Below are 27,801 nucleotides of genomic sequence, written 5' to 3' on the forward strand. Positions count from 1 at the left end.
GGGGTGCGGGCACAGGGCTCGCTGTGCTCCCGGGATGATGCTGGCTCGCCTCCAGCTGCTGGTTCCCAGCCAGGCCCTGGCCGGCTCCCTGCCGTGCCATGGAAAGCAGAAATCCCAGCAAGGACAGGACATGGGGCTGCTGGGAAACGGCCCTGTCCCCGAGCCAGAGCAAACAAGCAGCTCAGGGCCTGCCCTGACACCAAGGTGATGGGCATGTCCCCTGGGGAGCAGCGGGGATGGCACAGTCCCACTGTGGGAACAGGGCAGCAGCAGCAATTGAGTGGCATGCAGGGATCCTGGGGGGGCAAAGGAGGTGCAGTGACACCCCCCCCAGAGCAGGAGGCACGGCACCAGCCTCCATGGGAGCTGCCCTGATCTTTCAGGAGCTGGGGGTCCCCATGCCAGTGCTGAGGGCAAGATACTGGTCCCTGGTTCCCCCAACCTGCTGGCCCCAGGGGTGGCATTTTGTTGTCTCCACTGGGTGAGGGGGTCTGGGGGCAGCTGGGCTCAGCCCCCAGGTATGGGGACACAAGTGGGCTTAAACTGTGGTGCCTCATCCAGTGCAACACGCCCAGCCAAGCATGCAGGGCAAGGAGCCTGTGGCTGCGGGGGACACTGGGGCAAGGGCAGGTCTGGCAGTAATGGGGGAGGAAAAAGGGAAGTGGGGGAAACGGGGCTCCTGGAACAGGGCTGATGCAGGAGAGGGTGGCGGCAGGATGGGCCCCTGTCCTCAGAGCAGGGGCGGGGCTTCGGTTGACATCTGCACTGAGGGGTGTCACCTTGCCATCCTTCCCCCTGACGGGGCTGGGGTTGGGGGGCTGCAGAACACCCGTGCTGTGGTGGGAGATCGTGGCTGGACAGGTGGGAGCTCTGGTGAGCCCATGGCACGGTGGTACCCCAGGCTGAGGTGTCAACACCTTCACTCCTGATGTGCACCAAGTGCTAGCAGCCTCAGCGGGATGCCCCGGGCTGAAGGGGAGCAATGCCCTGTAGAAGCAGATCCTTCCACCTGTCAAGAATCTCATGGATGCCCAGCCAGATCCTGCCCACACACAGCCATGGAAGCTGGACACACACTGATTTGTGGGAGTGCAGCACCCAGGGCAGCTGGGCCCATCCCACATGGGGTCCCTGGTGCCTGGCTCCACACCATGCCCCCAGCCCCCAGGAGCTGGTGGACAGCCCTGAGGCAGGGCTTGGGGTTGGGATCTGAGCTGGAAAACTCAAGGATGCCCATGAAACCCCCAAATATCTTCCACGAAGATGATTAAGGGAGTGGAACATCTCCCTTATGAGGAGAGGCTGAGGGAGCTGGGTGTCTTTAGCTTAGAGAAGAGGAGACTGAGGGGTGACCTCATTAATGTTTATAAATATGTAAAGGGCAAGTGTCATGAGGATGGAGCCAGGCTCTTCTCAGTGACATCCCTTGACAGGACAAGGGGCAATGGGTGCAAGCTGGAGCACAGAAGGTTCCGCATAAATATGAGGAAAAACTTCTTTACGGTGAGGGTGACCGAACACTGGAACAGGCTGCCCAGAGAGGTTGTGGAGTCTCCTTCTCTGGAGACATTCAAAACCCGCCTGGACGCGTTCCTGTGTGATATGGTCTAGGCAATCGTGCTCCGGCAGGGGGATTGGACTAGATGATCTTTCGAGGTCCCTTCCAATCCCTAACATTCGGTGATTCTGTGATTCTGTGAAATATCAGCCCCAGTGCTGTGAGAAACTTGCTGGTTCCTGCTTTTCTTTTTTTCTTTTTTTTTTTTTCCTTTTTTTCCTTTTTTTCCTTTTTTTTTGGGAGAGCAACCGTGTCCTCTGCCACCCTGTCCCGGTGCCAGTGCTGAGCAGCAGGGTCCCACATGGTGCCCCGGCACCCAGCATGGGCCAGGCCAGGAGGAAACCCCAAGGCAGGGCTGCCTTTCTCCCCGTGCCACCTTCGCCCAAGGTCACGGAGAGCAAAAGTTAAGCAGTAACCTGAGAGGTGGCAGCCAGCAAGCCATCGCTGCTGGGGGACCGGGAGCCCGGCCGTGCGAGGACGTACGGGTACAGCTCACCCAGACTCCCCGCTGGTGCCTGTCCGAAAGCACATGGTGCCCCATGCAGGGACACGGGGCTGGGGCAGGGGCCAAGGACCACGGTGGAGGCACCGGCTGCCCCGGGGAGGGAGGTGGGGAGGTGTGGGGCACAGCTGAGGGCTGGCATGGGGGCAAGGAGGGCAGCGTGGGGGGCTCTGAGCATGGGGGCTGGAGCAGGGTGGGCTGCGGAGGGGCCAGCACTGGGTCTCTGTGGGGCAGAGAGGGAAAATCACCTGGACATGGGGCAGAGGGGCTGGGCACTGGGGGCACTGGGCTGTCCCGGGTGGGACAGGGCAGGAGCTGGGGGCTCTGGGGGCAGATGCAGCATGTCAGGGTGGGGTGGGGCAGGAGCAGGGGTCCCCCCGGGGCGGAGGCGGGGTGCCAAGGCGCAGCGGGGCGGGTGCAGGGGGCTCCCCCCCGGCAGAGGCGGGGGCCGGGGCTGCCTCACGCCCCGGGCAGACCCCGGGGGGCCGGGACGGAAGGGGAGGCCCCGCCTGGCCGTGCCCACCCCTCCCGGGGCCGCCCGCGCCGCGGTCCCGGTGCGGAGCCGTGCCGTGCCGTGCCGGGGAGCTCCCGCCGCCGCTGCCGCCGCTGCCCACCGGGACGCGACCCCCGGGGCATCCGCCCCGCGCCCACCGGGTGCGTCCGCGGTACAACCGGGAGCGACCCCCGCCCCTGCTGCGGCTCCCGGAGCCCCGGGCGGGAGTTAAGAACCCCCGGGGCGGGGGCAGGGGTAGAGCCACGCGTGGCTCCCGCGGCGTGGGGGCCGCCTCGGCGGGCAGGGGAGGGAGGGAGGGAGGGACGGAGCCGGGCGGGCGCTGGCAAACCTCCAGCCTTGAAGGAGAGATCCCGTCTGGGGGGCCCGAGGCCGCCCCCTGCTCGGGGGTTCGGGTTACGTGTGGGGAGCGCCGGGTTTGCTGCAATGCCGCGTTTGGGGAGGTTTTTTTAGATGCAAAACGTGGTTCTATGGCCAGAGCTGGTTTGTGCCGAAACTGTGGCGGGCCCAGTGCACCCCATCCCGAAGGGATGCGGCTGGTGCTGGGGTGGAGCGGGCGGGATGGCTGCCCTCAGGATCACCACGGGTCACCCTGCTCCTGGGTCAGGCCAGGAGGAAAGCAGAAAGGACACGGGAGCTCTGTGGAGGGCGAGGAGAGGGGTTTCTCCTCGGTGCCTGGGTTGGGACAGGTTGGTGGTGACCCTGACCCGGGACTGGAGAGGTGGCCCGGGGTGACCGGGTGGCAGGGGCAGGGTGGGGCGATCCCGGCATCGCCGCCTTCCCCGACAAGCAGCTTTTCGGCAATCACAGCTGAAACTTAAACAAACCATAAAGCCTGGGCGCTGGCACCGTGCGGCCAGGCCCTGCGGCAGGCGTGGGCACACAGAGGTGCCAGAGGACAGGGTAAGCGCTTTGTCTCTGCTTTATCCCCCACAGCCCCTCTGGTTCCTCGTGGGCACCTCCTGCCTGGCCCCCCACCCCGCTGCTCCTGGGACTCCCCATCCCTCCTCGGTGCTCTCCCCCAGCTCTTTCCGTCCGGGCAGGAGCTGGCAGGTGCCTGATTTTTTCTCCCCGCATTTCCTGCTCGGAAGCAGGAGGCAGGGCAGGCTGGGTGACCCTGCGCCCCAACGACACCGACAGCCCCTGTCTGGGCCCGGGCGCCTGCTGGAGCTGCTACCATGGAGCTGGGGGACATCTCGCAGCCCGTTTATGGCCCTGGCCCCAAGGCACCGGGGAGCAGCACGCTGGGCCTGGTGGGGATGGTGCACGGCTTCCTGCGGCTGGTGCAGCCCAACCCGCTGCCCATAGGTGGGTGCATGGCGGTGGGGGACTGGAAATGGGGTGGGGGGGCTGCTCGGAGCTGCAGGGTCCTGATTGAGCCTGAGCCCTCCTGCACTGGTCCATCCAGCATTTAAATGCTGGGGTACTGGGTTAGGAGGGGTGTGTGTGGGGGAAATGGAGTGGGGTCCCTGAGGACTGCCAGCTGTGTCCTGCCTGTGTCCCATCACAACTGTGGGGCAGTCTCAGGCGGGCCTCAGGACAGGCTTTGGTGGCAGTGCCACCTTGTAGAGTCCTGCCTCATCCTCCCTCCAGGTATCTTCATCCCAGACCCCAATGAAAGGTGCAGAGCAAATCCCATGCTGCCTGTGAGTTTGTGAGGTCCTTGCCTGGCTTGCAGCCCTCTGTGCCTGCAGGTGACAAGGTGTGCTTAGGCAGGACCCGGCTTGGGGCCACCAAGAGCAGCAGCATGTCCTGGTGCCAGCGTTAGCCCGGTTGCGCTGCAGGCACCCCCTGCGCACCCCCCTGCTTGCCAGTGCTCACCCTCCCTCCTTCACCTCCGAGGTGATGTGTCGCTGGCACAGCTCTGCCCCGAAGTGGCTGCAGGTCTGCATGGGTGATTCCAGGACCCTGTGGCTGCCTGATGCCACAGGGGTGAGTGCTGCCCACCTGGGTTGGGCTGTTTGCCACTCTGGCTGCTGGCACTTGTGCTTCCTCCTTCGCTGGGCGCAGCCCCTGCTCGCCAGCAACTTGCAGGCAGATGCGTGGCTGGCAAACAACACAATGGCTTTGTGGCCTTGTTTGTGTCACGCAGATACTGGGTTACAATCACACAGCGCCCTGTTCCGGGACGGCTTGCAATGAGGCCATGGGGCACGGGCAGAGCGAGCCCTGGGGATGAATGAGACAGCACGGTGGGGGGACTTTGCCCTCGCACCCATCCCATGCTGGCAGTGCCAGCTGGGTGTCTGCATGGGGCTGGGCTGCAGGAGGGCAGCCGAGGTGGTTGTCGGAGCATCCTCCCCTGAGCCTGTCCCTGGTGCCCGCTGGGGTGAGGACCCCCTTGCTCCATGGACCCCTGAGAGCCTGGGGGCTGGCAGTGCTCTTCCTGGGTGCAAAAGGGCTGTGCGACACGATGGCTGGGGAGGGACAGCTAGAAGGGAGAAATATGCTGTGCACTCACAACCGCCCTGAGCCACAGAGCTGAAGGTGATGCCCGGTGCTGGGAGCCCCTCTCTGGCGTGAGCAGGGTGTGTGGCCCTCCTCGAGAGCCCCTCCAGGGTCCAGCACCCACTCACAGCCCTCTCCACTCCTTGTCTCCCAGAACTGATCACAGATTTCGAGGAGCCCCATAGTGAGGAGGCCATCCGAGAGCAAGTCCAGGAGGTGAGCGGGCAGCCACGGCAGGGAACCAGCAGCCCCCGACCACCACGGGCTGGGGGATGCTGGTGGGTTCCGCTCTGAGGCTGAGCCCTGGGTACTGGGCAGCAGGAAGGGGAGATGTGCAACCCCCTGGGGGGGACCCATCCTGCCCCAGGGGGGTCTGAACAGGACCCTCAGAGCTGGGGAGCTTTCAGGGGCACCAGTGTTATGCTGTTTCTCATTCTTCCTCTCCCAGCTGCTGCTCTACGAACGGGGTTTCCTGGTGTGCGTGGCCATCGGGCTCCTCTTCATCATCCTCGTGCCCCTGGTGGGATGCTGCTTCTGCTGCTGCCGCTGCTGCGGGAACTGCGGGGGCCGCATGTACCAGAAGCAGGGCCGGCGGGTGGGCTGCCGGCGCCGGGCGCTCTGGGCCTCCGTCCTGCTGGTCTCTGCTCTCCTGCTGTGAGTGCGCTGGCCGGGAGGCTCCGGGTGGGACCTCAGGGTGGGTGGAAACGCCTGCGCTTGGCGGCCGTGCCAGGAAGCTGCCATTGTTTGCAGGAGCAGGTCCCCGCACGGCGGGACAAAGGAGAGGAAGCGGCGGCGGTGGGGAGCCGGCCCCGGGGGGGCTGCGCCTTGGCACGGTGCAGACCCTGCCTGACAGCTTCGCTGCGGGGAAATGCGGGTTCGGCAGGCACCGGGCTTCCCCGTGCCTGTTTCCCGTGTCCCTCCTCTCTGGACCCTTGGCTGCGTGCAGGGTGCTCGCTGGGATGCTCTGGAAGCAGGGCTCAGTGGCGTGCTCCAGACCCTGCAGCCTGGGGTCGGTGCGGGTGGGTTCGGAGGGTCCTGGGGGGGAGCGTTGGGACCGAGCTCCCCACACACTGACCCTGATGCCCTTCCCTTGTAGGGCTGGTGATGTCTGCGCCTTCGTGAGCAACACCCGCTTCTCCCAGGCTGTGTGTGGCACCTTCCCCAACGTCAACAATACCCTGGACAACGTCCACACCTACCTGGCCTCCATCCCCCAGGCATGCCTGGTCCCCCCGCCCCAGCCGGGGTGCTGATGGGGGGCAGGCAGGGAGAGCAGCCCAAATAGCCCCCTGGGGAAGGGTAACAGTGGGGCTGGAGATGGGGATGGGTCCCCCCCCCGCACTGACACCCCATCTCTGTCCCTGCAGCAAATCAATTTTATCATCGACCGCAGCGATGTCCCACTGGGCCACGCCAACCGCAGCCTCCAGGGTGAGGGTGTGCGGCAGAGTGGTGCTGGAGCATCCCCATGCACCCGCAGTGAGCTGCTCCAGCAGGGCTGGGGCTGCATGGGGAGTGGGGGCGGCTGGGGGTGCTGTGTGGGTGTGCCTCGCTGCTCTGCAGACGGTTGCTGACCCTGAGCGCCACTGGGCTGGTTCTCAAAGGGATGTCTAAAGGGAGTGGGTGTGGGGGCTCCTCCAGGCTCCCACTCTGCTCCAGCTGCTGCTTTTCCCCATTCAGGCTCCTCTCTGGGGAGGGTGATGCAGGTGGTGGCAGGGTGGGGGTGTCCCCTCTGCCCCCTGCCTGGGCAGTGGGTGTGGGATGGGGTCTTGGAGGGGGAGTCAGTGTTTTCGGCAGCTCCCCTGCAAGCCCAGGACCCCGGGGGTCCTGTCATTGACTGTCTCTCCCATCTCTGCAGATATTGGGCTCAACCTGGGCGGCATGATCATCTCGGGCATCAGGAGCAGCATGGACGGGGCTCTGGGATCCCTCCAGAGCCTCTTGCAAGGTAGTGGCCCCATCCCTGGGAGGATGGGCAGGATCTCGGAGGGGACTTGGGGGACGCTGGGGCTGAGAGCTGGGGTAGGTGCATGTTTGGGTAAGGCTCCCAGGGTGGGTCCATCTGGCCTCCCAGCCGCAGCCTGGGGTAAACACTGGGACTTTTTGGGGTGCCCCTATGTTGCATTTCTTGATGGGTCCCCAAGGTTCAGCTGGGTGAGGACAAGCCCCCGCTTGGCAGGATGAGGCCCCGAGCCCCCGCTGTCTCCCCAGGGATGGAGGCGCTGGCGGCCGCCTTCAGCAGCATCGCCGGCACTCGCTCGCGGCTCAAGGAGCTGCAGAGCAACTACAGCGGGCGGCTGGCCAGCCTGCGGGACGGCCTCAACCAGACCCTGCGGCGCTGCGGCCACCCCTGTGGCAGTGTGTCCCTGGACGGCATCGCCTTCAGCGCCAGCTTCAGCACAGTGAGGAGAGGCAGGGTGCGGGGCGAAGGACCCCCTGCAGCCCCTGCCCCAGTCCCCTCACCCCCGGCTCCTCCCCGCAGATCCCCGGTGTGGAGCGGCAGCTGGAGGCGCTGGGTGATGTGTCTGGCTCCAACATAGCGGCTGATTTAGAGAAGGTACGGGGAGGGGGTGTTGCGAGGGGGTGTTTTGGGAAGAGCCCCACCAGGAGTTAACTGCTGTTGTATGGAGGGATGTGCTCGTCGGAGGTCTGCCTTGGCCGGAGCCTGCCTGCTCTCCCCGCCACTCCCAGGGGGCTGGCACGGTCAGGGCTGGGTGCTGGGGGAGCCTGGCTGTCCTGTGCCACCAGGATCTGGGGATGGAGGGGATGTGCTGCTCAGCCCTGGGCTGCGGGCAGGGACATGAGCTGCACGCTGTGCCCACCTGCACGCAGGTTAACAGCACGCTGGAGACAATACCTGCCAAGGTGCAAGAGCAGTCCCAGGATGTGGTGACAAGTAAGCAGGGCTTTGTGCCCCGTGTGCCGAATTCCCCCTCTCCCAGGGCTCCATACTCCCTTCTCATCCCACCCCTGCCTGGAGACCTCCCTTGCTGCAACCCCACTGCCAGCAGCCCTGGCTGTCCCCAAGTCCCCGTGTTCTATCACGCTGATGCCATCCTTGACCAAAGCCATCCCCCTTCCCATCCTCTCCCAGTCCCTGCTGCCCCAGGCCCACCTGCCCCAGACAAGCAGGACCTGGGTAGCAGTTCACAGCACCAACCTGACCCCATCCCCTGCAGAGACCCAGGACCAGCTGGGCCTCATCAGGCAGGAGATCAGGAGCTTTCAGGAGCAGTTGCCGCTCCTGGATGTGGAGGAGAATGTTGGGGCCTTTGTGGGCAATGCCACATCGATGCTGGAGGAGTACAGGGAGCCGATCATCACCTGGGATGGGCTCAGGTGGGTGAGGGGCTGCTGCATCCCCCGGCTCCCTTGTCTGGAGAGGCTCAGGCTCTCAACCCTCCAGTTGCTGGAGCTGGGGGCTTGCTCGGTGGTGGGGCTGTGGGTGCAGGGTAGCCAGAGCTGTGCCTTGCAGCCACCCGGGCCCCTTCTCTGCCAGGATGCCTGGGGGCTTTTTCCTCCCTGAGAAGGTAGCTGATGGGATGCCGGGCACTGCTCGGGGTGCCAGGTCCTGCTGTCTGACTCCTGCCCCTCGTCTTGCCCCAGGTGGCTTGTGTGTGTCCTCCTGTGCTGCATGGTGCTGCTGGTGGTCCTCTGCAATGTCGCCGGGCTGCTGCTGGGGCCCCTGGGGCTGAAGGAAGGCGTGCTGCCCACGCAGCGCAGCAGCCTCTCCAATGCCGGCGGGAACTTCTTCATGGCGTGAGGCTCCCTCGGCTGCCGAGGACGCGTGTGGGAGCGGTGGGATGGGTGGGCAGGGCTGGCCTGGGGATGCTCAAGCTCCTAAATCATCAAGTAACTACAGCTTAATGGCCTGCCCCATGACAATTCGCGTTGCAGGTGGTAAACGAGAGCGTAAAACATGGTGCCTGTGAAAGGCGTTCGAGCAGAGCCCCTTCAGCCCTTGCCGGCGGGGGCCTGGCAGCGTGTGCGTGGTCCCATGGCTCTGCGGGTGGGTGGTGGCTTGCAAAGCTGGGGGAAGCTATGCCAGGGTCTGAGTTCCAGGATATAGCCTGGCCGTGCTCCAGAGGCCGAAGGCAGAGCAGAGGTGTGCTTGTGGGAATGGTGGTCCTTCCCAGCACTGCTGGGGGGGCAAGGGGTGTGCAGGCTCCGGGCTTTGCGAGCTGGAGGCAGTGCTGGGGGCACAGTGCCTTCGGCGCTGACGGCATCTCTGTCCCGGCAGAGGGGTCGGCTTCAGCTTCATCTTCTCCTGGCTGCTGATGCTGCTGGTGCTGATCACCTTCGTGCTGGGGGGGAACATCTACATGCTCGTCTGTGAGTCCTGGCGCAGCCAGCAGCTCTTCCAGGTGAGCTCCCCATGCGGAGACATCCCGGCTTGGAGCCACTGCTGCCTTTCTGAGGGCTGCTGGTGGAGTGGAGGCAGCGCTGGCTGGTTTGGGATGCTCTTCCCAGGTGTCCTGCCCTGCACCATGTTTAGTTTCTCCATCTCTTCCCTTGCTTTCAGCTCCTGGACACCCCTGGCCTGATCCCTGGCTTCAACCTGTCAGAGCTGCTGGGCCAGGAGGGTGGCAGAGCAAACTTCTCGGAGATGTACAGGTGGGTCCCAGCCCCAGCACCACGTCTTTTGGGAGGGCTACAGCTGCTCGGCCGCCCTCGGATGCTCCCCGGGATGGGGGCACCTTGCCCTACCTGCCCTGGCTGTGGGCAGGCGCCTATGCCAGGGAAGCAGCGAGGCACAACTTGCCTGTGCGGGTGAGGACATATTCCTGGAAGGGGTTGGCCCTTGCCTGCCCCGTTTTCAGCCCTGTGCCCCCCTCCTGCAGGCAGTGCCAGCGAGACGCTGCCCTGTGGCAAACGCTGCACCTGGACCAGAGCATGTCCCTGGACGAGCTCTTCAACATCAGCCAGGTGAGCGCGGGGGTGCCAGGGTCTGGGGGGCAGAGCTGGGGGTGCAGGGCTGGCACTGGGAGGACAGTGAGGGGCCAGCACCATGCCCCATCAAGGCTCCCCTCGTGCTGGCAGTACACAGGAGAGATCTCCACGGCCTTCGAGAAGATGAGCATCACCCTGAGCCCCATCTCCCTGCTCAGCCAGAGACAGAGAGAGTCGCTGCTGAACGCCAGCCGGGCCGGGCAGCCCCCCGACTTCACCCCCACCCTGGAGCAGGTGGGCTGGGGGCAGCCCGGTGTTGGGATGGGGCGGTCTGGATGTGCATTGAGGGGGTCCATTGCCCCCTCCCCTTTACTGCTGTGAGAGTCCCACTGTAGGCTCCACCGGTGTCCCCTGCCATCCATGTCACCCTTGGGGCAACGGGGCAGTGGCCCTGGCTCCACTCTGCCCCGCAGGGATGGGATATGGCCCCCCCATTAGCCCTGTGTCCCCAGTCTCATGGCTCTGTCTCTGCCTTTTCCAGCTGGAGCAGAACGTGACCCAGGGAAGCCTCCTGGATTTGGCCGCAGAGCTGGAGCAGCTGGCAGACAAAGTGGTGAGAGACCACGGCACACCAGGGCCATTGCCACACTGACCCCAAAGCCACTGGCTTCAGGGGCTCCTCTGCAGACCTACCTGGGTGCTGAGGGGTGGCGAGGCCCTTCACCCTCGCCCAGCTCTTTTCTCCAGCCCAGCCCCACATCAGATGGCTGTGGTGGGGCAGGGACCTCGTGCTGGTGGGCACCACTGACTGCAGCTCCTCCAGGGCACGGATGTGAAAGAGAACCTGAAGGCTGATGCTCGTGAGCTGAGAGAGCTGGACAAGGAGCTGCAGATGAGCTTCTCTGGGCTGCTGGTGAGCGATGCCAGGGTGGGGAGGGTCCTGGGGGTGCTGGCTTGGGCTCCTCCAGAGCTTGGAGCCTGCTGGTGGTGTCTTGGCTGAGCCATGGGGTCTGACACCCTTCTCTCCATCCCCAGCAAAGCCTGAAGGAGAACATCTACTCCGTGCAGAGCAGGGCTGCCCAGCTCGAGGTGAGTTGCACAAGGGGCCTCCTGAGCGCACCCCACTCTGGAGCACACTGCAAAGTGCCCATGAGGTCCCGCAGTGGAGATGGTGGGGACTAACCTGCAGTCTGGGGGGCTGGTGGCTGCTGTGGCACTCCCCGAGCATGCACTGTAGGGGCTGCTCATGGGGCAGAGGGAAGGGGCCCATGCCACGGACCCTGAGAGGCGCAGGCTCCCTGCACCCGAGGTGCTTGGGCACTACCAGCGTGTGACTGCTGGGGACACGACAGCTCAGAGATGCTGCACCTCAGGGATTGCTGCTGAGCAGGGTGGGCGAGATGCGGGGACCCCACTTCCCCCATCACCCTGCTGAGAGCACCTTTCACCCCAGGCACAGACAAAAGCTGCGCTGGACAAAGTCAGTGAAACCCAGGAGTTCCTGGAGAAGGAGACAGCAAACATCATCAAGAACGTGAGCTCACCTTGCCCTGCTGCCGGGTCACCCGGTGGGGATGCGACCGGAACCCACACCAAGACCTCCCTCTGCCCAGGGATGCCAAGCAATGTCTGGCTGCTCGTCCTGCCCTGGGGATCCCCTGCACCCCTGGGTGCCCCCTCCCCTTATGGCACCCCAGGCAAGGGACCAGGGCAGGTAGGGGCTTGCAGCCCCATTGCTGCTGGGTTGAGGTGGTCTGACAGCCCTGATCCTGACACGGAGGGGACACGGGGCGTGGAGTGGGCTGGGGGTGCAGCATCTCCACTCTCTGCTTTATTCCCCCAGGAGACGTGGGCCTTCCTGGAGGAGATGTTGGACTTCTTTCAGACTTATATCTCCTGGGCCAAGAGCGGGGTAAGTTGAGAGCCTTCTTCAGTGGGGTAGAGGGAAGGGGAAGATGGGCTGTAGGGTTTTGGGGACATTGACATGTCCTGTCCCCACTGTGTCCGCAGCTAACAAGAGACGTGGCACGTTGCAAGCCCGTAGCTCAGACCCTGGATAACGTGGAGACCATCACCTGTGACTACATCCTGGACTCTCTGGTGAGTGGGGCAGAGGTGTGTGGGGTGACACGTGTGTGTGGGGTAGCCATGAGGTCCCCTTGTCCCCCTCATGCACAGGATGAGGGGTACCCATCTCTGTTGCGAGCAAGCAGGGCTCAGCATCTCCCTGGTGCATTGCTGTGGCTAAGAGCAAAGGCCAGGCTGCAAGAAGGGGTGGATGAGGGGGTCACTGGGGGAGTCTGGTGGTGGAAGAGGCTTTTCCAGTCACTGTGTGAGCCCTGATGGCTCTCCCCACACACCCAGAATGCCTTCTGGTTCAGCCTGGGCTGGTGCACCTTCTTCCTGCTGCCCAGCATCATCGTGGCCGTCAGACTCGCCAAGTTTTACCGCCGCATGAACATCGCCGATGTCTACAGGTGAGCAGCCACCCACCCCCTGCAACCACGCTGGGTCTGGGGTCCACCCTGCGCACTGCAAGCTGCCCCTTCACGTGCCCCGTGGCAGCCTGTGGGGCTGATCCTACAGTAACGTGGGCTGGGGGCGGGGGGCAGGGAGGTGGCTTGGGACCCTCGGCCTCTGAGGATGGAGACGTTTTGGAGAAGAGCCCGGCTCTGCCCGCTCTGCAGCTCCTCTTTGGGCAGCCGAAGGTGCATGTGACCCCCCTCCCCCTCGGAGGGAGCCCGGTTGCACGGCAGGGCTGCAGCCCCCAGCCTGGCTCGGAGGTCTGCCCCCCGACTGGCTCCACTTTCACCACGTTTTACGCCGGGGCCCCCAGCGGGAGCACAGCTGGATGCCGCACGGTTGGCAGCGTTGCCACGAGGGTGCAGTGCTGGCTCACGCACCCATGGCCGCGGCGCCCGGGGCTGCCCCCAGCCCTCTGGGGCCCTTTCCTTGTCGCTCTGTGCCCTCTGACATGCATCCCCAGCGCCAGCACAGCCACCAGCCCCTGAGGGCAGTGAGCGGTTTCCAGTTGGGTTTCCAGCTGCTGAGGGCTACGTCTTGGCCCTGCAGTGCAGCCGGTTTGCTGGGGGCTCCCCAGCCCCGGCGCCCCGCCTGCCACCCCTCTGCTCCGGGGTCGCAGCCCCCCGGGGAGCCAGGGTTTGCAGCACCCCAGTGCGTCCCCAGCCAGCCTTCCTCCCTGCCCGCCCCGCTCCTCCTTGCCCCACACCCCGGCTCTCCCAGGACCCACGTTGGGGTTGTACGTGGCGCTGAGCTGGGGCTGTGCCCTGCCTGCAGCGTGCCCGGGGTCACCACTGGTGGCCCCGGTGCCTCTCACTTCCCCCTGCAGCCAGCGGCTGAGCTGGCTGGAGACACGGGCTCAGCTACCAGGGGAACGTGGGGGAACTGAAATTGTGGCATGGGGGAGCTGCGTGCCACCGAGCCGGTGAGCGTGGGCCCCTCTCTGCCTGCCCAGGGAAGGAACAGTGATGCTCTGGGGGCAGCAACGTTTGGGGGGGGCTGCGGGAGCTTGTGCTCTGTCCCCAGATGGGGCAGCCGGGATGGAGGGGACCACAACACCCTGCAGCCCCCCACGTCCTCCTTGTGTGCCCTGGGGGAGACCTTGTCCCACACGGAGATGCTGGGCTGTCCCAGGAGGCAGCTTCTTGCCCCACTGACACTATTCCCTCTTCTTTTCTCCCCTCCAGGAGTGAAGCCTTGGAAATGTAAGTAGCAGTGCCAGGTCCCTGTGTGGGGTGGGGGGCAGCTCCTGTGACAGGAGGGGGGACAGGGCACGGAGGGAAGGGGGCGAGGAACAGGACAAGTGAAGGCCAAGGAGGGTGCTGGTACCAGGGGAGGACTGGGAAGGTGGGACCTGTACAGCATAGACTGTTCTGGGGTCCCCTCGTCATCTTCCCACATTCCTAAGTTTGAGGGTGCTGCTGCTCCCACCCTCCCTCAAGCTGGTGGGGTGGGGGGGTTTCTGTACCCTCTTTCCTGTGGGGCTGGGCGATGTGGGAGGGATGACATTTGGCCATCCCAGCACATCCTGGGCTGTCCCTTGCTCCCCTCTGTGGCTGGGGGTGACATAAGTGACCTCGGTTTTGCAGGCCACCCACGTTCAACTTCTACAAAATGCCCCGGCCGTCCACGAGGCATTAGCCCCTGTTGCCCACAGCACGGGCATGGAGGAAATGGACATGGCTGCTCTGTCTGCTGCACCTTCCCCCGGGGCACTGGGGACCAGGTTGGGACTCCCCAGCTGAAACCCCCTCCCCAATTCCCATTATGTGACGATGCTGTGGTATGTGTGGGAGGGGGGCTGCCCCTTGCATTGCCCCACGTGGGACTTCACAACCCCCACCAGGCCCTGTGGACTCAGGGCAGCTTGTACCGTCCATGCCACCGCAGCCTGCACTCCTGGCCAGCAGGAACCTGCTCACCCAGGCCTCTCGCTCGAAAAATGTGACTATTTATTTTTGTAGGGATCCTGACTCTTTCCAAGGCTGTGATTTTTGTGTCAAACAATAAATGGGGTGTGTGTTTGCACTGCAGGCATGTGGCTGCACTCTTCACATCCGTCTGTGATGGAAGGATGCAGGGGTAGGGGCAGGGAGGGTTTCCCACTGCTGGCACAAGCTGGGGCTGTGCCTGGGACTAGAGGGCTCTTGCTGGGTTCTCCAAGCATGCTCTGCCCACAGCTAGCTCTTGGGAGTCCTGACCCAGTCCCTGGGTCGGTGCAGGACCACTGCTCAGCATCACTGGGGCTGGGTGACGTTCCCTTCTGGGCAGCCCTTTGCACCCATGGCTGGGTGGGTGCCAGGTCCTTCCGTGGGAAAAGCCGCACCAAGACCATCCTGTCCATGAGGTGCCACCCCGTGCTGTCCCCAGCACTTCCCTGTGCCCTCTGGTGACCCTGCTATGTGTTATCTGTGGGTTTCTAGTTAGTTTATGGGGTGCCTGCAGCCCACACCTTCCTCCCTCTACTGGGTATGGTGGCATGAGGACTTTGTGCCCACCCCTGCATGTCACGGATGGGCACAGCTGCATGCACAGGTAAGCCAAGGGCGACTTGGTCTGCGCCCGTGGTGGGGTGAATGCATGTGTTGCTTTGTGCTGCTCCTTGGTGCAAGCACAGGGACCATCCCGAAAGCTGGGTCAGGCACGGGGGATGTACGTGAGCAGCTTGACTCATTTCCTGCTTTGCAAAGTCCAAGTCTCCCTGGAGCGAGCGACGGGGCTGAGCTGGCCAGCTCGCCCTCTGCTACGTGCATCTGCTTTATCACTTTTTCCATTTGCCTTCAGATCTTCTAATCACTATTTTTTCCTCCAGGCGTTATCTGAAGCTGCACCGGCCTTACCTCCTGCTATCTCCCCCCAGCACCCGTCCTGACCGCAAAGAGAGCCCCGTGCTTGCCTATCACTCAGCTGAGTCTGTCCTGTGTGGTGGCTCAGCCCCTGCTCCCCCAGGGATGCCCACACTTTCTGGTCCTCAGGGTGGGATTTCCCAGCACCCCCTTGGAGAGCATTTAGCTCAGTTTTATCTCCTCTTGGTCTGCCTTTGCTCTCCCCCACCCTAAACCCTCAACCTCCCAAGTTATGACTGTTTTGTGCTTGTCTAGGGGCCGCATGTGGAGGTTTCCATCCCCGAGCCCCAGGCTGTCCCCACCGCACAGTATTCTCCACTTCCTCTTCTGTTACTGCACCTTGGGGACATGAGCCCGTGCAGGACTGCTGCTGGCTTTGGTTTCCGCTCGCTGGCTTTGCGGGCGCTGCTCCCTCCCTGCTCCCTTCTCTGCTCAGCCTCCAGCCACGGCCTTTTCTTCTCTGCAAAGCTAGTGCTGGAAAGCAGGAAGCTTGATCCTCCTTGTTCGCTGTGTCACCGTGGCCATCTGCATCCAAACCCAGCCCTGGCAATGAAAAATCTCCCCCCAAATTACTGCACAGCCTTTGCCAAGGCTTGCTCTCAGCAGCGCCCCATCAGCACTGCCCCAGGGCAGCATCCCAGACCCTGGAGCCATAGCTCTGAGAGGGGCCTGGGTCCATCCTCCTCCTCTTGAGCAGCCTTGGGAGATGGGTGAGAGCAGTGTCAGGCAGGGCCAGCAGCTGCTCAGGGAAGAGGCAAGGGTGGCTCATTGCAAAATGCCCACAGTGGCTGCTGCCAGCTCTCCTTTCAGGCCAGGCTCCCTCGGCTCGCACGAGCGGCAGCTGCCAGAACCCACTTCCCTTGCATGGGAGGGAAACTCATGGTGCCTCACAGCTGCAGCACGAGGGCCACCATAGGGAAGGTCTCAACCGTAGCCAGCCAGCCTCTAGAGAACCGTTACAGCAGTTCCTCTTCCCCTTTGCCAGACTTTTTTCCACCACAGGGACTTTCTGCAGCCGAGCCCTTGTCTGGGGGAGACTCTGCCGCATCTTTAAAGTCGTTTGATGAACGAGAATCCCTCCAAGGGCAGCTCTGCCGCTGTGTGTCTGGGGCAGCAGGCTCCCGCCGGGGCCAGCCTGGTGCTCACTGTTGCTGGTTTTCCAGCCAGGAACAAAGGGACGAGTTGCAGCTCTTGAGAAAAAATTCTCCCTTCCTCAACCCTCTCTTGGGCCCAGCCACAACTCCTCCAACAAGAAGCCCTGGAGGCCTTTGGGGGTTGCTTGTGGCACCAAGCAGTTGCAGGGAGGATGGGAGCAAAGCCCAGGTAGGTCTCCTTGCTCCCAGCAACGTGTGGGCTTGCCTTTGCCAAACCGTGCGCCGCCTGGCATGGCCCTTCTGGGACGGTCACCTGCCTGCTGGCGCAGAGCCCTGACTCCATGGCTTCACAGTGGTAAAGGGCTCAGCCCTGCGGAGGGAATGGGCTGGCCAGGCACAGCTGGATCTCCGAGCCCAGCACGCACCAGTGGTGAGCCACGCTGGGCAGTACCATGGTGAGTTGAGCTTGGCCACTTCTCACTAAAAGCAAAACGAAACTGCCCTCCTCCTGAGGGTGTGTATCCTCACAACATCCACCACTGCCCCAGCGCTGCTTTAGGAACCTTTATTTTTAAAAGGAGTCTGTCTTCCACACTTAACCCCACTCTCAAGAGGACTAATGCAGGTGTATCTCCCCCAGTCCATCCCATCCCAGCCAAGCTCTGCCAGCCCAGCAAGGCAAGGGACAGCTCCTTCACACCACAGTCCTGAATGCAGGAGCAAAGCCAAAGCCCGGGTCTCTCTCCTGTAGGAGGGGGCCAGGCAGCGAGCACCCGAGAGAGGCTGGAACCTGGCTCTTCTTGCACGACTGCTCTCAAGTTACACTGACTTTGCAAACAGAGGCACAATATGAGCCAGACAACCCTGACAAAGCCCCTTTGTGTGCAAAGGGCAAAGGTAGAAGAGATGGGAACAGAGGGCCCGGGCGTCCTGCAGCACAATCTAAGCTTCCACAAAGGAAAGGGAGAGGCAGGGCCAGCCCCACGCTCGCGCAGGCTGCTGCCAGCTTCTCAGCTCAGAAGAGAGTTTGGGTACCGTCTGGGGTAGAGAGATAAGGGAATTAGGCTGCTCTCTTCAGCTAAGTAGCTGCAATCAGTCACAGCTACAGGACTGATCCCAGAGGAATTGCAGTGAGCCAGCGCGCGGAGTGCTGCAGCTGCCAGCGCGTGTGCTGGGACCCCTGGTACCATGGAGCTGCACCACGCTGGCATTTAGCATCTGACTGAGCCCAGAGCAGCAGGACGCGGTGACCCCACTGCAAGAAACATGCCCCGTTTCTCACAGGCAGAGCTTGGAGGCAGCACCCAACCCACTGAGCAGAGAATAGGGGGTGAAAGGCTGTGTGTGTCCCTGCCCACCACTCCTAGAGAATCAGGGAAGTAGAAGTGAAGTTATAAAGGAGCCAAGCAAACCAAAACCAAAGTGCTTTGGGCAGGGAGCAGTTCTGTAGTCCCGTAGTGCAGCCAGCGCTTTCATCTGCAAATGCACCCGGCATTTGCTCCTCCACTGGGGCACATGCAATTGCACTTGCTAGAAATAGCCAGAAAGCCTGCCCTGGCTTCAGGTGAGATCCCCACACCCCAGCCACCCAACAGACTCTTCGAGGTGCTGCTGCAGGGAGGCTTCAGCAAGAAGGCTTCTGTACTGCCAGGCAGGGCAGGATTTCCTGGGGTGGATGTGGCTTTCCCCTCCTCGTGCACCCAAGGCTTGGGATCCCATTGTGCTTACCCCCTTCACGCAGTGTCACTCTGCACCAGCACCGAGGGGGAAGAAGTCCTTGCCATGGGTGTCTGAGGGGCATCACTGGCCGCTGCTTTTGAGGGGATCTTGTGCTCTCGGGGTGGGGTAGGAGGGGGGAAGGTGGGGCTCTGCAAGGCATCTGAGTACATCTCGTCCTGGACACAGGGACGCTGCACAACCCTTTGCAGCAGCGGCTTGAGCAAGCCTACAGTCAGCTGGTTCCCCTCGCTGGAGAAGGGCACTGGGTCCTGCTGGGGGCAAGGGAGGTGCTGCAGGACCACAGTGAGTATGTCCGAGGCGGTGAGCTCAGCAGGGCACAACGGCCACAGCATGTCCAGATAAGGGTCCAGCTCCCGGTGCTGGGCAAATTCTGCCAGCAGTGTGGTGAATATCTCCTTGTTAAGCAAGGGGCTGAGCTTGGAGAACTTCTCTGCCACCTCCACCACCCGCTGCCACCACTTCAGGCGGATGAGAAGGTGCAGAGCTTGCAGCACGGCCTTAGGCCTCTTGCTGCAGAGCAGCAGTTCGAGCTCCATCTCATCATCTGCCTCGCCGCGCTTGTTCTTCCTGGCCAGTACTCCCAGAGCTCTCTTGTACAGCGGCACCCGGCCCTCTGGGCCCTCCTTGCTGCTGAACGCCCAAGAGATGCTAACGTACTGCTGGGTCAGCTCCACAAAACTGGGCAGCCACTTGGGTTTGAACCTCAGGAAGGAGGTGCAGATGAGCTCAAAGAGTGGGACCACCCCATTGTGACCTACCTCCTCCTGCTGTGGTCCTCCCAGGACCTTCTTCCACACCTCTGGGGTGGCCCTGGCTACCAAGAGGCCATCCCCATTCTGCTGCAGCTGCAGGCAGCTCCTCGTGGCCTTCCAGGCAGCCTTGGGGAAGGAGGCAAAGATGGAGTTCAGGTAGGCCAAGTTGTCCTTGTCCATGTCAGAATGCAGAATGCGGCTGACCTCCTGCTCAACCAGTTCCTCACAGTAGCTTTCCACCTCACTCTCTGGGGCGCACACCACGCAGGTCTTGAGGAGCTCCAGGCTCATGTAGCTCTGCAGCTCCAGGCTCATTGTGCTCAACAGCTTGGCATAAGTGTCTTGGAGGCCTCGGGCTGGTTTCTGCTTCTGGCGGACGCTGTGCTGCAAGATGGCAGCAAGGGCCACAGGAGCCTGGAACACACCACCTTTCTTCAACTTCTCTACGGTCAGCTTGGAGCTGCTGAGGCTCCTCCTCTGGTAGTATCTGCAGGCCTCCTCGAACACCATCTCCACCAGGCACGGCTCAGGCCCGCTACTGTCCTCAGGTTTGGAAAAGCTAAAGCTGTAGATGCCAGTTTGAGTGAGGAGCTGGATGCTGTCCTCCTCTCCTGCGGACTCCAGGAAATGCACCTCTTTCATGCTCAGGATTTTCTTTTCTATGAGCCTTCCACTGTTCTGGTCGATGAGGTACAGGACCCCAGCCAGCACGCAGGCCAGGATGCTGCCAAAGGTCTTCAGCTGGACAGGACTTCCTTGGGCCAGGGGGCCACCCTCTAGGTCAAAAATATGCCTCTGTGTCCCATCTGGCTCCACCATGTTCACAGCACCCTTCGTGCTCACCAGCAGCAGCCCCCCACTGTTGGACACAGTGGAGGTGTGAATGTCCAGTGGTGCCAAACCTGAGAGAAGACCCACAGAGCCAAGCAGGAGCTTCCTGAAGTCTGACTCACTGCTGAAGCGCAGCACCTTGCTCTGGACGAAGCCTGCAGAGGGGGCTGTGATGGTAAGCTTGGCCTTCTCAGCGTGCCAGATGAGGAGGAATGTGGAGGTGGTGGCAAAGCTGGCAGCAACAGGCACCATGAAGACGTGCTGGGGGGAGGCCAGGACCTGGTACTCAGGGCTGTTGTGCAGGACTATCCTTACGGTGCCCAGCCGCATGCCTTGCTCCCCCACCTCCAGAGCCCGGGTGCAGACACAGAACCTGAAGGCACACTTGCTCATGTCCGAGTGGGCATCCAGGGGAGGCCTCTCCTCACACCACACCAGGCTGGATCCCTGGCTGCACACGGAGATGATTCGTGCCCGGGCACCCTGGCAGAGCTCCACTGCCTGCAGCAGCTGCCAGCCCACGGCCACCACGAAGTGCCAGACTTCGGTCCGGCCATGCTCCCACACAATGGCCAGTACCCAGGAGCCCGCTGTCACAGGATTCTGCAGGAAGAGCAGTCCCACAAGGCTTGGCTGGGGTGGCTGCCAGTTCCTCTCCAGGTCGGCTGCACCGATGCCGTGGTGCTGGAAGGCCACCACCCGGGGCAGGGGCGGTGGCCGGTTCTTCTGCAGGACCAAAAGGTGCTGTCCATCGGGGCTGGACTGGACATGGCTGGGCTCTTCTCCCTGGCACAGCAGCTCCTGCAGCCAGTGGCCTCGGCTGAAGTCGCTGAAGTCGGAGACCTGCCGCAGCATCCCGGCTCGCTTCATCGCGGGGCGCCCGCCCTGCTCACCGAGAGCATGCACCAGGGCAAGCAGGGGCACGGAGCGCCTGCTGCCACCGAGTCCCCCCCAGCACCCCCCGCTGCACCCTGCTCCCCCGGGTCTCTGGAGACCCTCCAACCCCCAGGGACCCTCCGGGCACCCTCCTCTCCCAGCGAGCCGGTTCCACGGGCACCACCCCCCCGAGGTATCTGCCGCGCCCCCACCTCCCCGGACACCCACCTCCGCCCGAGGGGGCTCCCCGCTGCCCCGCCTCCCCAGGCACCCGCGGGACCCCCGCCCGCTGGGACCCCGCCGGGCCTACCTGCCGCGGCGGCTGCCTGCCGGAGCCGGGGCCGCCCCTCCACCGGGGCCGGGCCGGGCCGGTGGCGGCTCGGCTGCGCTCGGCACGACGCGACGCTGCGCAATCACGAGGCGGTGGCGTTCCGGGCGGAGCCGCGCCGCGCCGGGCCGGGCCGGGCCGCCCCCCTCCTACTTCCGTCGCTGGTGCGGGGAGGGCGACGGGCCGCGGCCCGGGGGCAGCCCGTCAGACCTCGCAGGCGGAGGGGCCATTTTCTACCGGGAGAGGGGAGGGTGTCAGTTTCCTCAGGGGGAGGCGAGCCCCGTGCGGCCCGGGGAGGAGTCTCCCCACCGCTGCCCTTGCTCGCCCCGCCTGCGGCTGCCGCCGGGGACCGGTCCCGGGGCCGCCCGGGGAACCGGCGGGCGGCGACACCTGCCGCTGACAGCGCCCCCCGCACCGGGTGCCGGCGGCGCTAGGACCCCGCGGAGCAGCCCGCCCCCGCCTCGAGCGCATGCGCAACGCGGCGGCGGCGCCTGCGCATTGGGGAGGGGAACGGCTCCGCCGCAGGTAAGTGCTGGGGATCGGGGGGACGCGGCCCCCCCACCCCCGGGGCCTGGCCACGCCCCCCGCCGCCCCTCCTCGGAGGCCGCCTCGGGCCTGGGGCGGGCGGCACCGGCTGCTGGGGCTCCGCCGCCCCCGGGGGGGATCTCCGCGGGGCGGGGACGCTGTCCGCCGCGAGGGGCCTCGACGGGCACCGCCTCCCGGCGACCCGCCCGCCGCTGGCCGGGCCGGGGTGCCCCGCAGGCCCGGCTCTCAGGAGCCTCCCCCCGCCCTTTGGGCAGCCAGTGCTGGCGGCACCTTGCCGGGGGGCTCGGTGGGGGCGAAGCCTGCTTTGCCCCAGCCCCTTCCGCGGGCCGGTGACCCCGGGCTGTGTCCGGGCCCCTCTGCCCTCCCTGCCCTGCCCTGCGCGGGGCCTGGCCGCCTTCTGGAAGCGTTGGGCGTGCGGCAGCAGTTCTACACGAGTCTGTCGCTTCAGAAGTTGTCGGTCCTTCCCCCGCCTGCCCGCCGTGCTGCTGTCACCCAGAATAACGCCTTACCCCCGTCTTGCCTCAGTACGTGCCTTAGGGAGGCCTCGCCGCAGGCCAGAGCTGCCCAGCCCTTCGGCTGTGCCGGTGCAGCTGCTCGTGAGCCGCAGCGTCAGCCCGCTGCTCAAAGGGGTTGGGCTCAAGGTAACTCTTTCTAGAAAAAGAATGAGCAGGGCATATTTTTTTTGTCATTGATCATTCTAATTATCTGCTTTATCTCATGAGCACTTGTATCGGCAAAGCAAAGAGGAGCAGTAAACGATGGTAAAGGAGTGGGACCTTCTTATGTTTATCATGCTGAGGGCAGAAGCAGCTCGCTACATAAGCGCGCGGCCTCAGTCAGAACCCTGTTGCGTGTGTCACTGTAAGAAAGTTTGGTCTTAAGCAGAACCCGTAATCTGAATGTACGATGAGGGCCAGTTCGGGCTGAGCAGGTGGGTGGAATATGCAAAGCAATAAGGTAACTTTGAACATTGCGATATGAGGTGGTTGCAGTTCACCAGCTGTTTGAGCTGGTTTGGAAGCTGTTTGGAAGTGTGACAAAAATTTTTAAGAGGAATTTCTGGGGAGGGAAAAAAGGACATCAGTTTAGTTTTCCAGGAATAATAGCATAATCGTCTGTCTGTGTCACTTATGGCACTTTTTGCTGTGTGCAAAGAGGCTCTGCAGGCAGTATATATACAATGTAAAAATGTTAAACAGTTACTGGCTAGCATGCACAAAAGAAACAGTGAGGCTTTAATGAGCTGCTAGGCTAAGCATTCATCTGCTAAGGCACCAGGCAGCGACGCAGACATCCCTCAGGAGGAGAAGGGTCAGCCTCTACTGCTCAGAGTTGCTGAGTTGCTCTATTCTGGTGGTTTTTGTTTGTTTGTTTTAGGACTTGTACCTTTTAATGTTTGTGTTTTTCCTTCTGAGTGCTTGTGCTACCAATGGTCCAGATCTCAAAAAAGTTACCTCTCTGCAGCTCTACCTTTCTTATCTTGGCGTGGCTCTACTGTGCAGCTTCTTAGAACATAGCAGCTTCCTCAGAAGTTGGAGCCAAGGTCATGCAGCTGCGCTGTGTTCAGCACGGGCCTTGGATCCACACCGACAGCTGAAGCCATGGGAAAAGGGCAGGGGAAGGTTACAGGGAGAGTGTTTTGCTTCAGAAGGAAGACATCTGAAAAAGTCTCCAAGTGGCATGAGCTTTTAGGTGGGAGTGTAGAGGCAGTGCGGAATATTTCATGGTAAACTAGGTGGGATGGATTTTATAGGGCTTGAACAGTGAAAACCCACAGAGACTTTCTGACACGAGAGAGCTGGGCATTGTAGCCAGGAATACGGAAAGGAAGCGTGATGAAATGAAAAAGTTAATTTGGAAAAATGGTGTGAACAGATGGAGATGGAAGCACGTGACGCTTGTATAGATGGGCTTGACAGGAAGAAGCTTAACTAGTTGATGGTGTGAAGTTGATGGATTGGGTGTTATTGTAACTGGACAGATAGAAATGAAAGGCAATTATGGATGAAGTGTTAAAAATGTCACTTGGATGTTATTCTTTTATATCATTGCTAAAGCAGATGTAGTGGGAGGAAGTCTGTGGCTGTATCTGCATTAGGAAGCTGCTTTTCCTGGTTTTCAAGGGGGGAAAAATAGGTCTGTAGTAGTGCAACTTTAGCTTGTACTATGTAGAAGCACATACACTGCTACTGCTCTCAGCGGGATGGAGAAGGGCTTGCTAGTAAAAATGCATATACTGGGACTGTGCCAGGGGATATGTTGCTTGGTGCTGCAGAAAAAGAAGTAGGATCTATGTGGGTTTTTGTCATCAGCACACCCTCAGAATATATTTCTCATTATATGCTGCATGAGGGCACCTGGAAGTTCTGCCAGATGGATCCAAGGCTTGTGTGCTGTGAGTGTTAGTGTTTTCCTTGTTGGTGGGCTGGGCACCTTACAGTTGTAAATGAAGGTAGTCTGAGCAGTTTTCATTCCAACGGACAATATACAAATAAGGTTGTAAAGAATGGATGAAATATAAAAGCAGCGTGGAGGTACTAGCACAAACCGTAACCACCAATGCAAGGGTTGGTGGAGAATAAGCTGCAAAAGGGTTTACTGCAGGAATTTGGTCATGATGGTTGCTAAAGCCTTGACAAAATCTAGCCCAGTGTGTTCCCCCTCTCTGTGTTTTCACTAGTGTTCTGCCAGGCTGCTGCTGGATGGTCTTGGGGGTTTTAATACTGGAGCTTGAACTGAGTCAAGGCACTGTCTGTGCATTGGGATTCATGAAGTCTTGTGCTGGGTGCAGATAGTCTGTTGCTTCCAGCGATGGACGAGTGCTGGAACCTGTGTTTTAACTGCCTGTTGCTCAGGTCCAATATTGACTCTGCAGATTCATCACGTGGGTTAAGTGCAAGCTTTTCCTGGAACTTCACTGAAGAGTTTAATGACTACTTGGCTTATAATGCTTTGCTTTAGAAGATACAGGTTAACTTTTAGGCAGGGGTTTATCCCCCTCTCTTGCATGATCAAGATAATTTTTGAACAACTTTCCTTTAGACTTGAGTGATATACCTGCAAAATACCTTGAAAAGCAAAGTGTGATCATACTGGGTGCCAAGTGCATGCAATTGGTGGTGGTGGCAGTTACTAGCCTTGAAATATTTAAACAAGTGAGTCCAATATTAGTAGCCGTGGCAAGTCAAGGGATATTGGATTCTAAAAGCAAAAGTATTTCAGTTCTTGTTCAGAGTCTTTATAAATATTGGTTGAGGCCCAGGGCTTTAGCATTATCAAACTAGTATAGGTGACATCATTTGCACTACATTTTTCAGGTAGGTAGTAAGTGGTTTGCCAAGTAAGTCAATATGTGAAAATACCATTTTTTGTCGTCTGTTTGTTTCCTTTTTATTTAGCCAAGCAGTGTTACAGTATATTTTTTGAGGGGTTCTCACTGAAAAAAAATATACTTGTTCATGTTTGGTTGTATGTGGAGGTTGTGTATATGCATGTGTAATCCTGACAACTTTCAGGTTTGTTAGCCTAGGCAATTAAAATGCCACATACAGTGCATGATGGGCTGCATGCAAGATTACAGAATTTAGAAGTTTTGGATCCTGATGTTGTTATAGTGGAGATGCGCATTAGTGTTATGTTCTCTGCAGTAGTATTTCTGGTATTATAAGATGATCTATGTAATAATAATAAGTCTGTACAGGAGCTGAGTGACAGTGTGGAGCAGCCACAGTTTTCAGTGTGCACAAGTCTGAGTAAACCTCAGACTCAAAATGTCAGGTTCATTTTTCCTGTGGATATTCTAACGAAAAGCTAACAGAGGTGTGTTCATCAGAATGTCACATGTTTGGTTGGAATCTCTGCTATGAGTTCTGGCATGAAATGGAAAGGAGGTGGATGGCTGGATGTGCTCGTCCCTTTCTTCCTGACTGGATCAGCTGATCCCGGGGCTGATGACAGATAAAGCAAGAGTCTGCCTGAACTTTTGTCTGCCATGGCTTTTATCTTCCTGCCTTTGAGCTGCCAAGACTCATGCTCTGTTGAGGTTTCTCTTCGTTCCAGATGAAGCATCTTGGATCTTCTGCTGCACAGCAAAGTACTTGCTGTTCTAAAAATCCACATGCGTGTGCATCTCTTGGCCCTGAGGGGTAGTTCTCCTGTGCAGTCAGGGACTACAGCAGGATTCACTTAGCAGCATGTGTGAATGGGACTGACCTATTGGCAGAATAAATTAGCCATTTGAACCTAAAATGTGGAAAATGCACCGATGCTTTTTAAATGTGATGTGTTTGAAGGATAATTGTTAATGATATTCAGTGTTGTTATTTTGGTAAGCTGTCACTGTGTCCTGATAATTTGACACCTCTACAACTTATTTATAAATGTTTTGTGCATTTATTTAGCTAAGAAGTATTACAGTATATTTTTTTTTAAGGATCCACACTGAAAAAAATACTCTTGTTTTTTCTTTACTGCAGAAAACAAGAGTCTAGAAGGTCCCCGTTAGCAAAATGCAGTTTCCCGTTTCTGTCTTTATGACATCTAGAAAATGTAATTGCATAAAGTGAAAAGAAAAAGCCATTTGTACAGCCTGATCATCATAGGTCATGAAACAAGTGCGGCCTCATAAAGGGTTGGCATAAAAGGCAACTTTTACTTTTCTCCCCTTGCTCCTCCATATGCTTATTTGTAGAATAGCAAACTGGAAACAGGAACATTATTTAATCCTTGCCTCTAGCAGTCGTCTGTGTATGTGCTCTGTGCAGCTTTGGTTGAGAGAATATGAATCCCAAGTCCCATCTTGACAGAGACTAGAATTTTCACATGATCATGCAATCCCTCTGATGCTCACCCAGCATCAAACCTTTGTGTCTGTGGGATTTAGATTTTTCTGTCTTTCTGGAAATGTAGGAAGAGTGTTAAAATGCAGCTCTCGAAGTCCAGGGACTAAGCAGAGTGTATTGATCCCTTCCCATTCGCGTACGCATTTGATGTGAGACCGCTGACCTAGAAGCACTGCGAGGTAGTTTATTAGTTTTGACATTGGGATTCGTTAGCTGTAATTCAATTAGAAGCACACTGATGGATGTGTTTGTATGCTGGGGCTGGCAGCTGCTTTAGGTTCAGAAACTTACAGTTCTAGTTGGGAAATTGTTTTGTGCCATCTCAGGTAAGATTTGTATCGCTAGGCTAAAAGTGACATCATTCTTGATTTGGTTTTTAATAGATTTCTCTCTGTTTCCAATTAAGTTTGTAATTAGAATAATGTCTTATTTCCCATGACAGTTTAAAAATAATGCAAAGTCTGTAAAAGAGAAGCTATCAAGATGATTGAATAATGTTTTCTTTTTAGTTTGTTAGACTGAAACCTTTTTCCATCTTAATTGGCTATATAGACCTACTAGGCTACGGGAATAATTTCGGTATTTACAGAAGGTTATGGTGCAGTAGTTGCTAAGATTTCTTCTGTCAATGTGCGTTGGGGCTCTTTCCGTTCTCACCCCAGCACACACACCAGCCCTTAACCAGCCAGCTGTGCATATTCCCTTTCTAGCTGGAAGACAGAACACCTCTCTGCTTTTCTATATAAATCTCAGCTTTTCAGGTGTGAGATCTGCTGCTCTCTGTCCTACCCTCTGCTTTCCCATCCAGGCAAAGTTCCTTCCCTTCGCACCTGGGGTAGGGTCTTTTGCAGCAGCAGCATTATTTCTCCAGGCCCAAAGATGTTTTCCTGCCACTTAGAACTGAGATTTACAGCTCAAGGGATGGATGTCTGAATAACCGACTCTGGGAGCATGAGAGTGCTAGTTGAGAACATAGTTGTAGTTTAAGACAATCAAAAGCTGTCTGCAGTGGGAAGAATGTAGAAGAGATCTGGAACTGGCATTCTGTAGTTGCTGAAACCTGCTCTTTGAGGGAAAGACAGATCTAAACATGCTGTGGTTGTGCAAGGGGTTCAGGTAGTCTGGGATGGAGGCTAAATCTAAAGCTGTCTCCATGGCTGCCAGCTCAGAAAGCTCTGGGGTCTTAGATGCTGACTGCAGTGAACTTGCCTCTCTGTGCATAATTTAGCATGGCTGAGTGCAGCTACCACAAGAGCTTGCCCGTGTTTTTCTGGAGCATGACTTAAGTCGAGCCTCTGCCTGAGGTATGTTGCTGCCATGTGTGTAATTACCTTTGGAGGTGTGGGAGAAAGGTTGGGAGCTCAAGGATATGAGAAGGGATGGCACGCTCTTTCTAAGTACCTCTGACAGTGCTGCAGTGATAGAGGAGGTTAGAACAGTGCTAAAGCTGTGATGCTTGCCAGAAAAATCTGTGATTGCAGATAAATACATATTTGCAAGGTCAGAGTGGTGATGTGC

General features: G+C 59.6%; 3 protein-coding genes across 6 annotated transcripts in view; 2 read left to right on the top strand and 1 right to left on the bottom strand.

Annotated features, from left to right (window-relative positions):
- The first annotated feature begins 2,639 nt into the window (after positions 1-2,639).
- On the top strand, positions 2,640-14,462 carry LOC137662421 (prominin-1-A-like). Its single transcript, XM_068398823.1, has 25 exons — positions 2,640-2,714; positions 3,508-3,879; positions 5,174-5,235; positions 5,468-5,673; positions 6,116-6,236; positions 6,387-6,450; positions 6,878-6,967; positions 7,231-7,421; positions 7,502-7,576; positions 7,852-7,915; positions 8,199-8,358; positions 8,626-8,778; positions 9,260-9,383; positions 9,542-9,633; positions 9,861-9,945; positions 10,060-10,203; positions 10,451-10,522; positions 10,733-10,822; positions 10,945-10,998; positions 11,363-11,443; positions 11,753-11,821; positions 11,920-12,009; positions 12,274-12,386; positions 13,617-13,634; positions 14,019-14,462. Exons 2-25 carry the CDS (start codon positions 3,750-3,752, stop codon positions 14,068-14,070), a joined length of 2,400 nt encoding a protein of 799 aa, XP_068254924.1. The 5' UTR covers positions 2,640-2,714; positions 3,508-3,749; the 3' UTR covers positions 14,071-14,462.
- A 2,338-nt stretch (positions 14,463-16,800) lies between these two features.
- Positions 16,801-20,967, bottom strand: HPS6 (HPS6 biogenesis of lysosomal organelles complex 2 subunit 3). The gene is made up of 2 exons (XM_068398339.1): positions 20,879-20,967; positions 16,801-20,577 (listed from the first exon to the last, which is right to left on the bottom strand). The coding sequence occupies exon 2, from the start codon at positions 20,560-20,562 to the stop codon at positions 18,103-18,105; it is 2,460 nt and encodes an 819-aa protein (XP_068254440.1). The 5' UTR covers positions 20,563-20,577; positions 20,879-20,967; the 3' UTR covers positions 16,801-18,102.
- A 343-nt stretch (positions 20,968-21,310) lies between these two features.
- ARMH3 (armadillo like helical domain containing 3) overlaps positions 21,311-27,801 on the top strand; it is a 131,435-nt gene continuing 124,944 nt past the window's right edge. For 2 of the 4 annotated variants that reach the window (XM_068398342.1, XM_068398341.1), the window contains exon 1: positions 21,681-22,083. Coding sequence is in view for 1 of the 4 variants with exons in the window: in XM_068398340.1 (XP_068254441.1) it covers positions 21,366-21,421 (56 nt within the window). In the remaining 3 variants the exon portion in view is untranslated. Of the gene's footprint in view, positions 21,422-21,680; positions 22,084-27,801 lie in introns of those variants that run through there. The other 2 variants (XM_068398340.1, XM_068398343.1) reach the window with 2 other exon arrangements.

Source organism: Nyctibius grandis, chromosome 4, assembly GCF_013368605.1.
Source record: "Nyctibius grandis isolate bNycGra1 chromosome 4, bNycGra1.pri, whole genome shotgun sequence".
Lineage (NCBI taxonomy): Eukaryota > Metazoa > Chordata > Aves > Nyctibiiformes > Nyctibiidae > Nyctibius > Nyctibius grandis.

Excerpts from the sequence above, each read along its gene's own strand:
- LOC137662421 (XM_068398823.1), top strand. The coding sequence starts at position 3,750 with ATGGAGCTGGGGGACATCTCGCAGCCCGTTTATGGCCCTGGCCCCAAG. Across the intron at positions 9,634-9,860 it reads AACTTCTCGGAGATGTACAG|GCAGTGCCAGCGAGACGCTG; the intron begins GTGGGTCCCAGC and ends CCCCTCCTGCAG. Across the intron at positions 10,523-10,732 it reads AGCAGCTGGCAGACAAAGTG|GGCACGGATGTGAAAGAGAA; the intron begins GTGAGAGACCAC and ends CAGCTCCTCCAG.
- HPS6 (XM_068398339.1), bottom strand. The coding sequence starts at position 20,562 with ATGAAGCGAGCCGGGATGCTGCGGCAGGTCTCCGACTTCAGCGACTTC.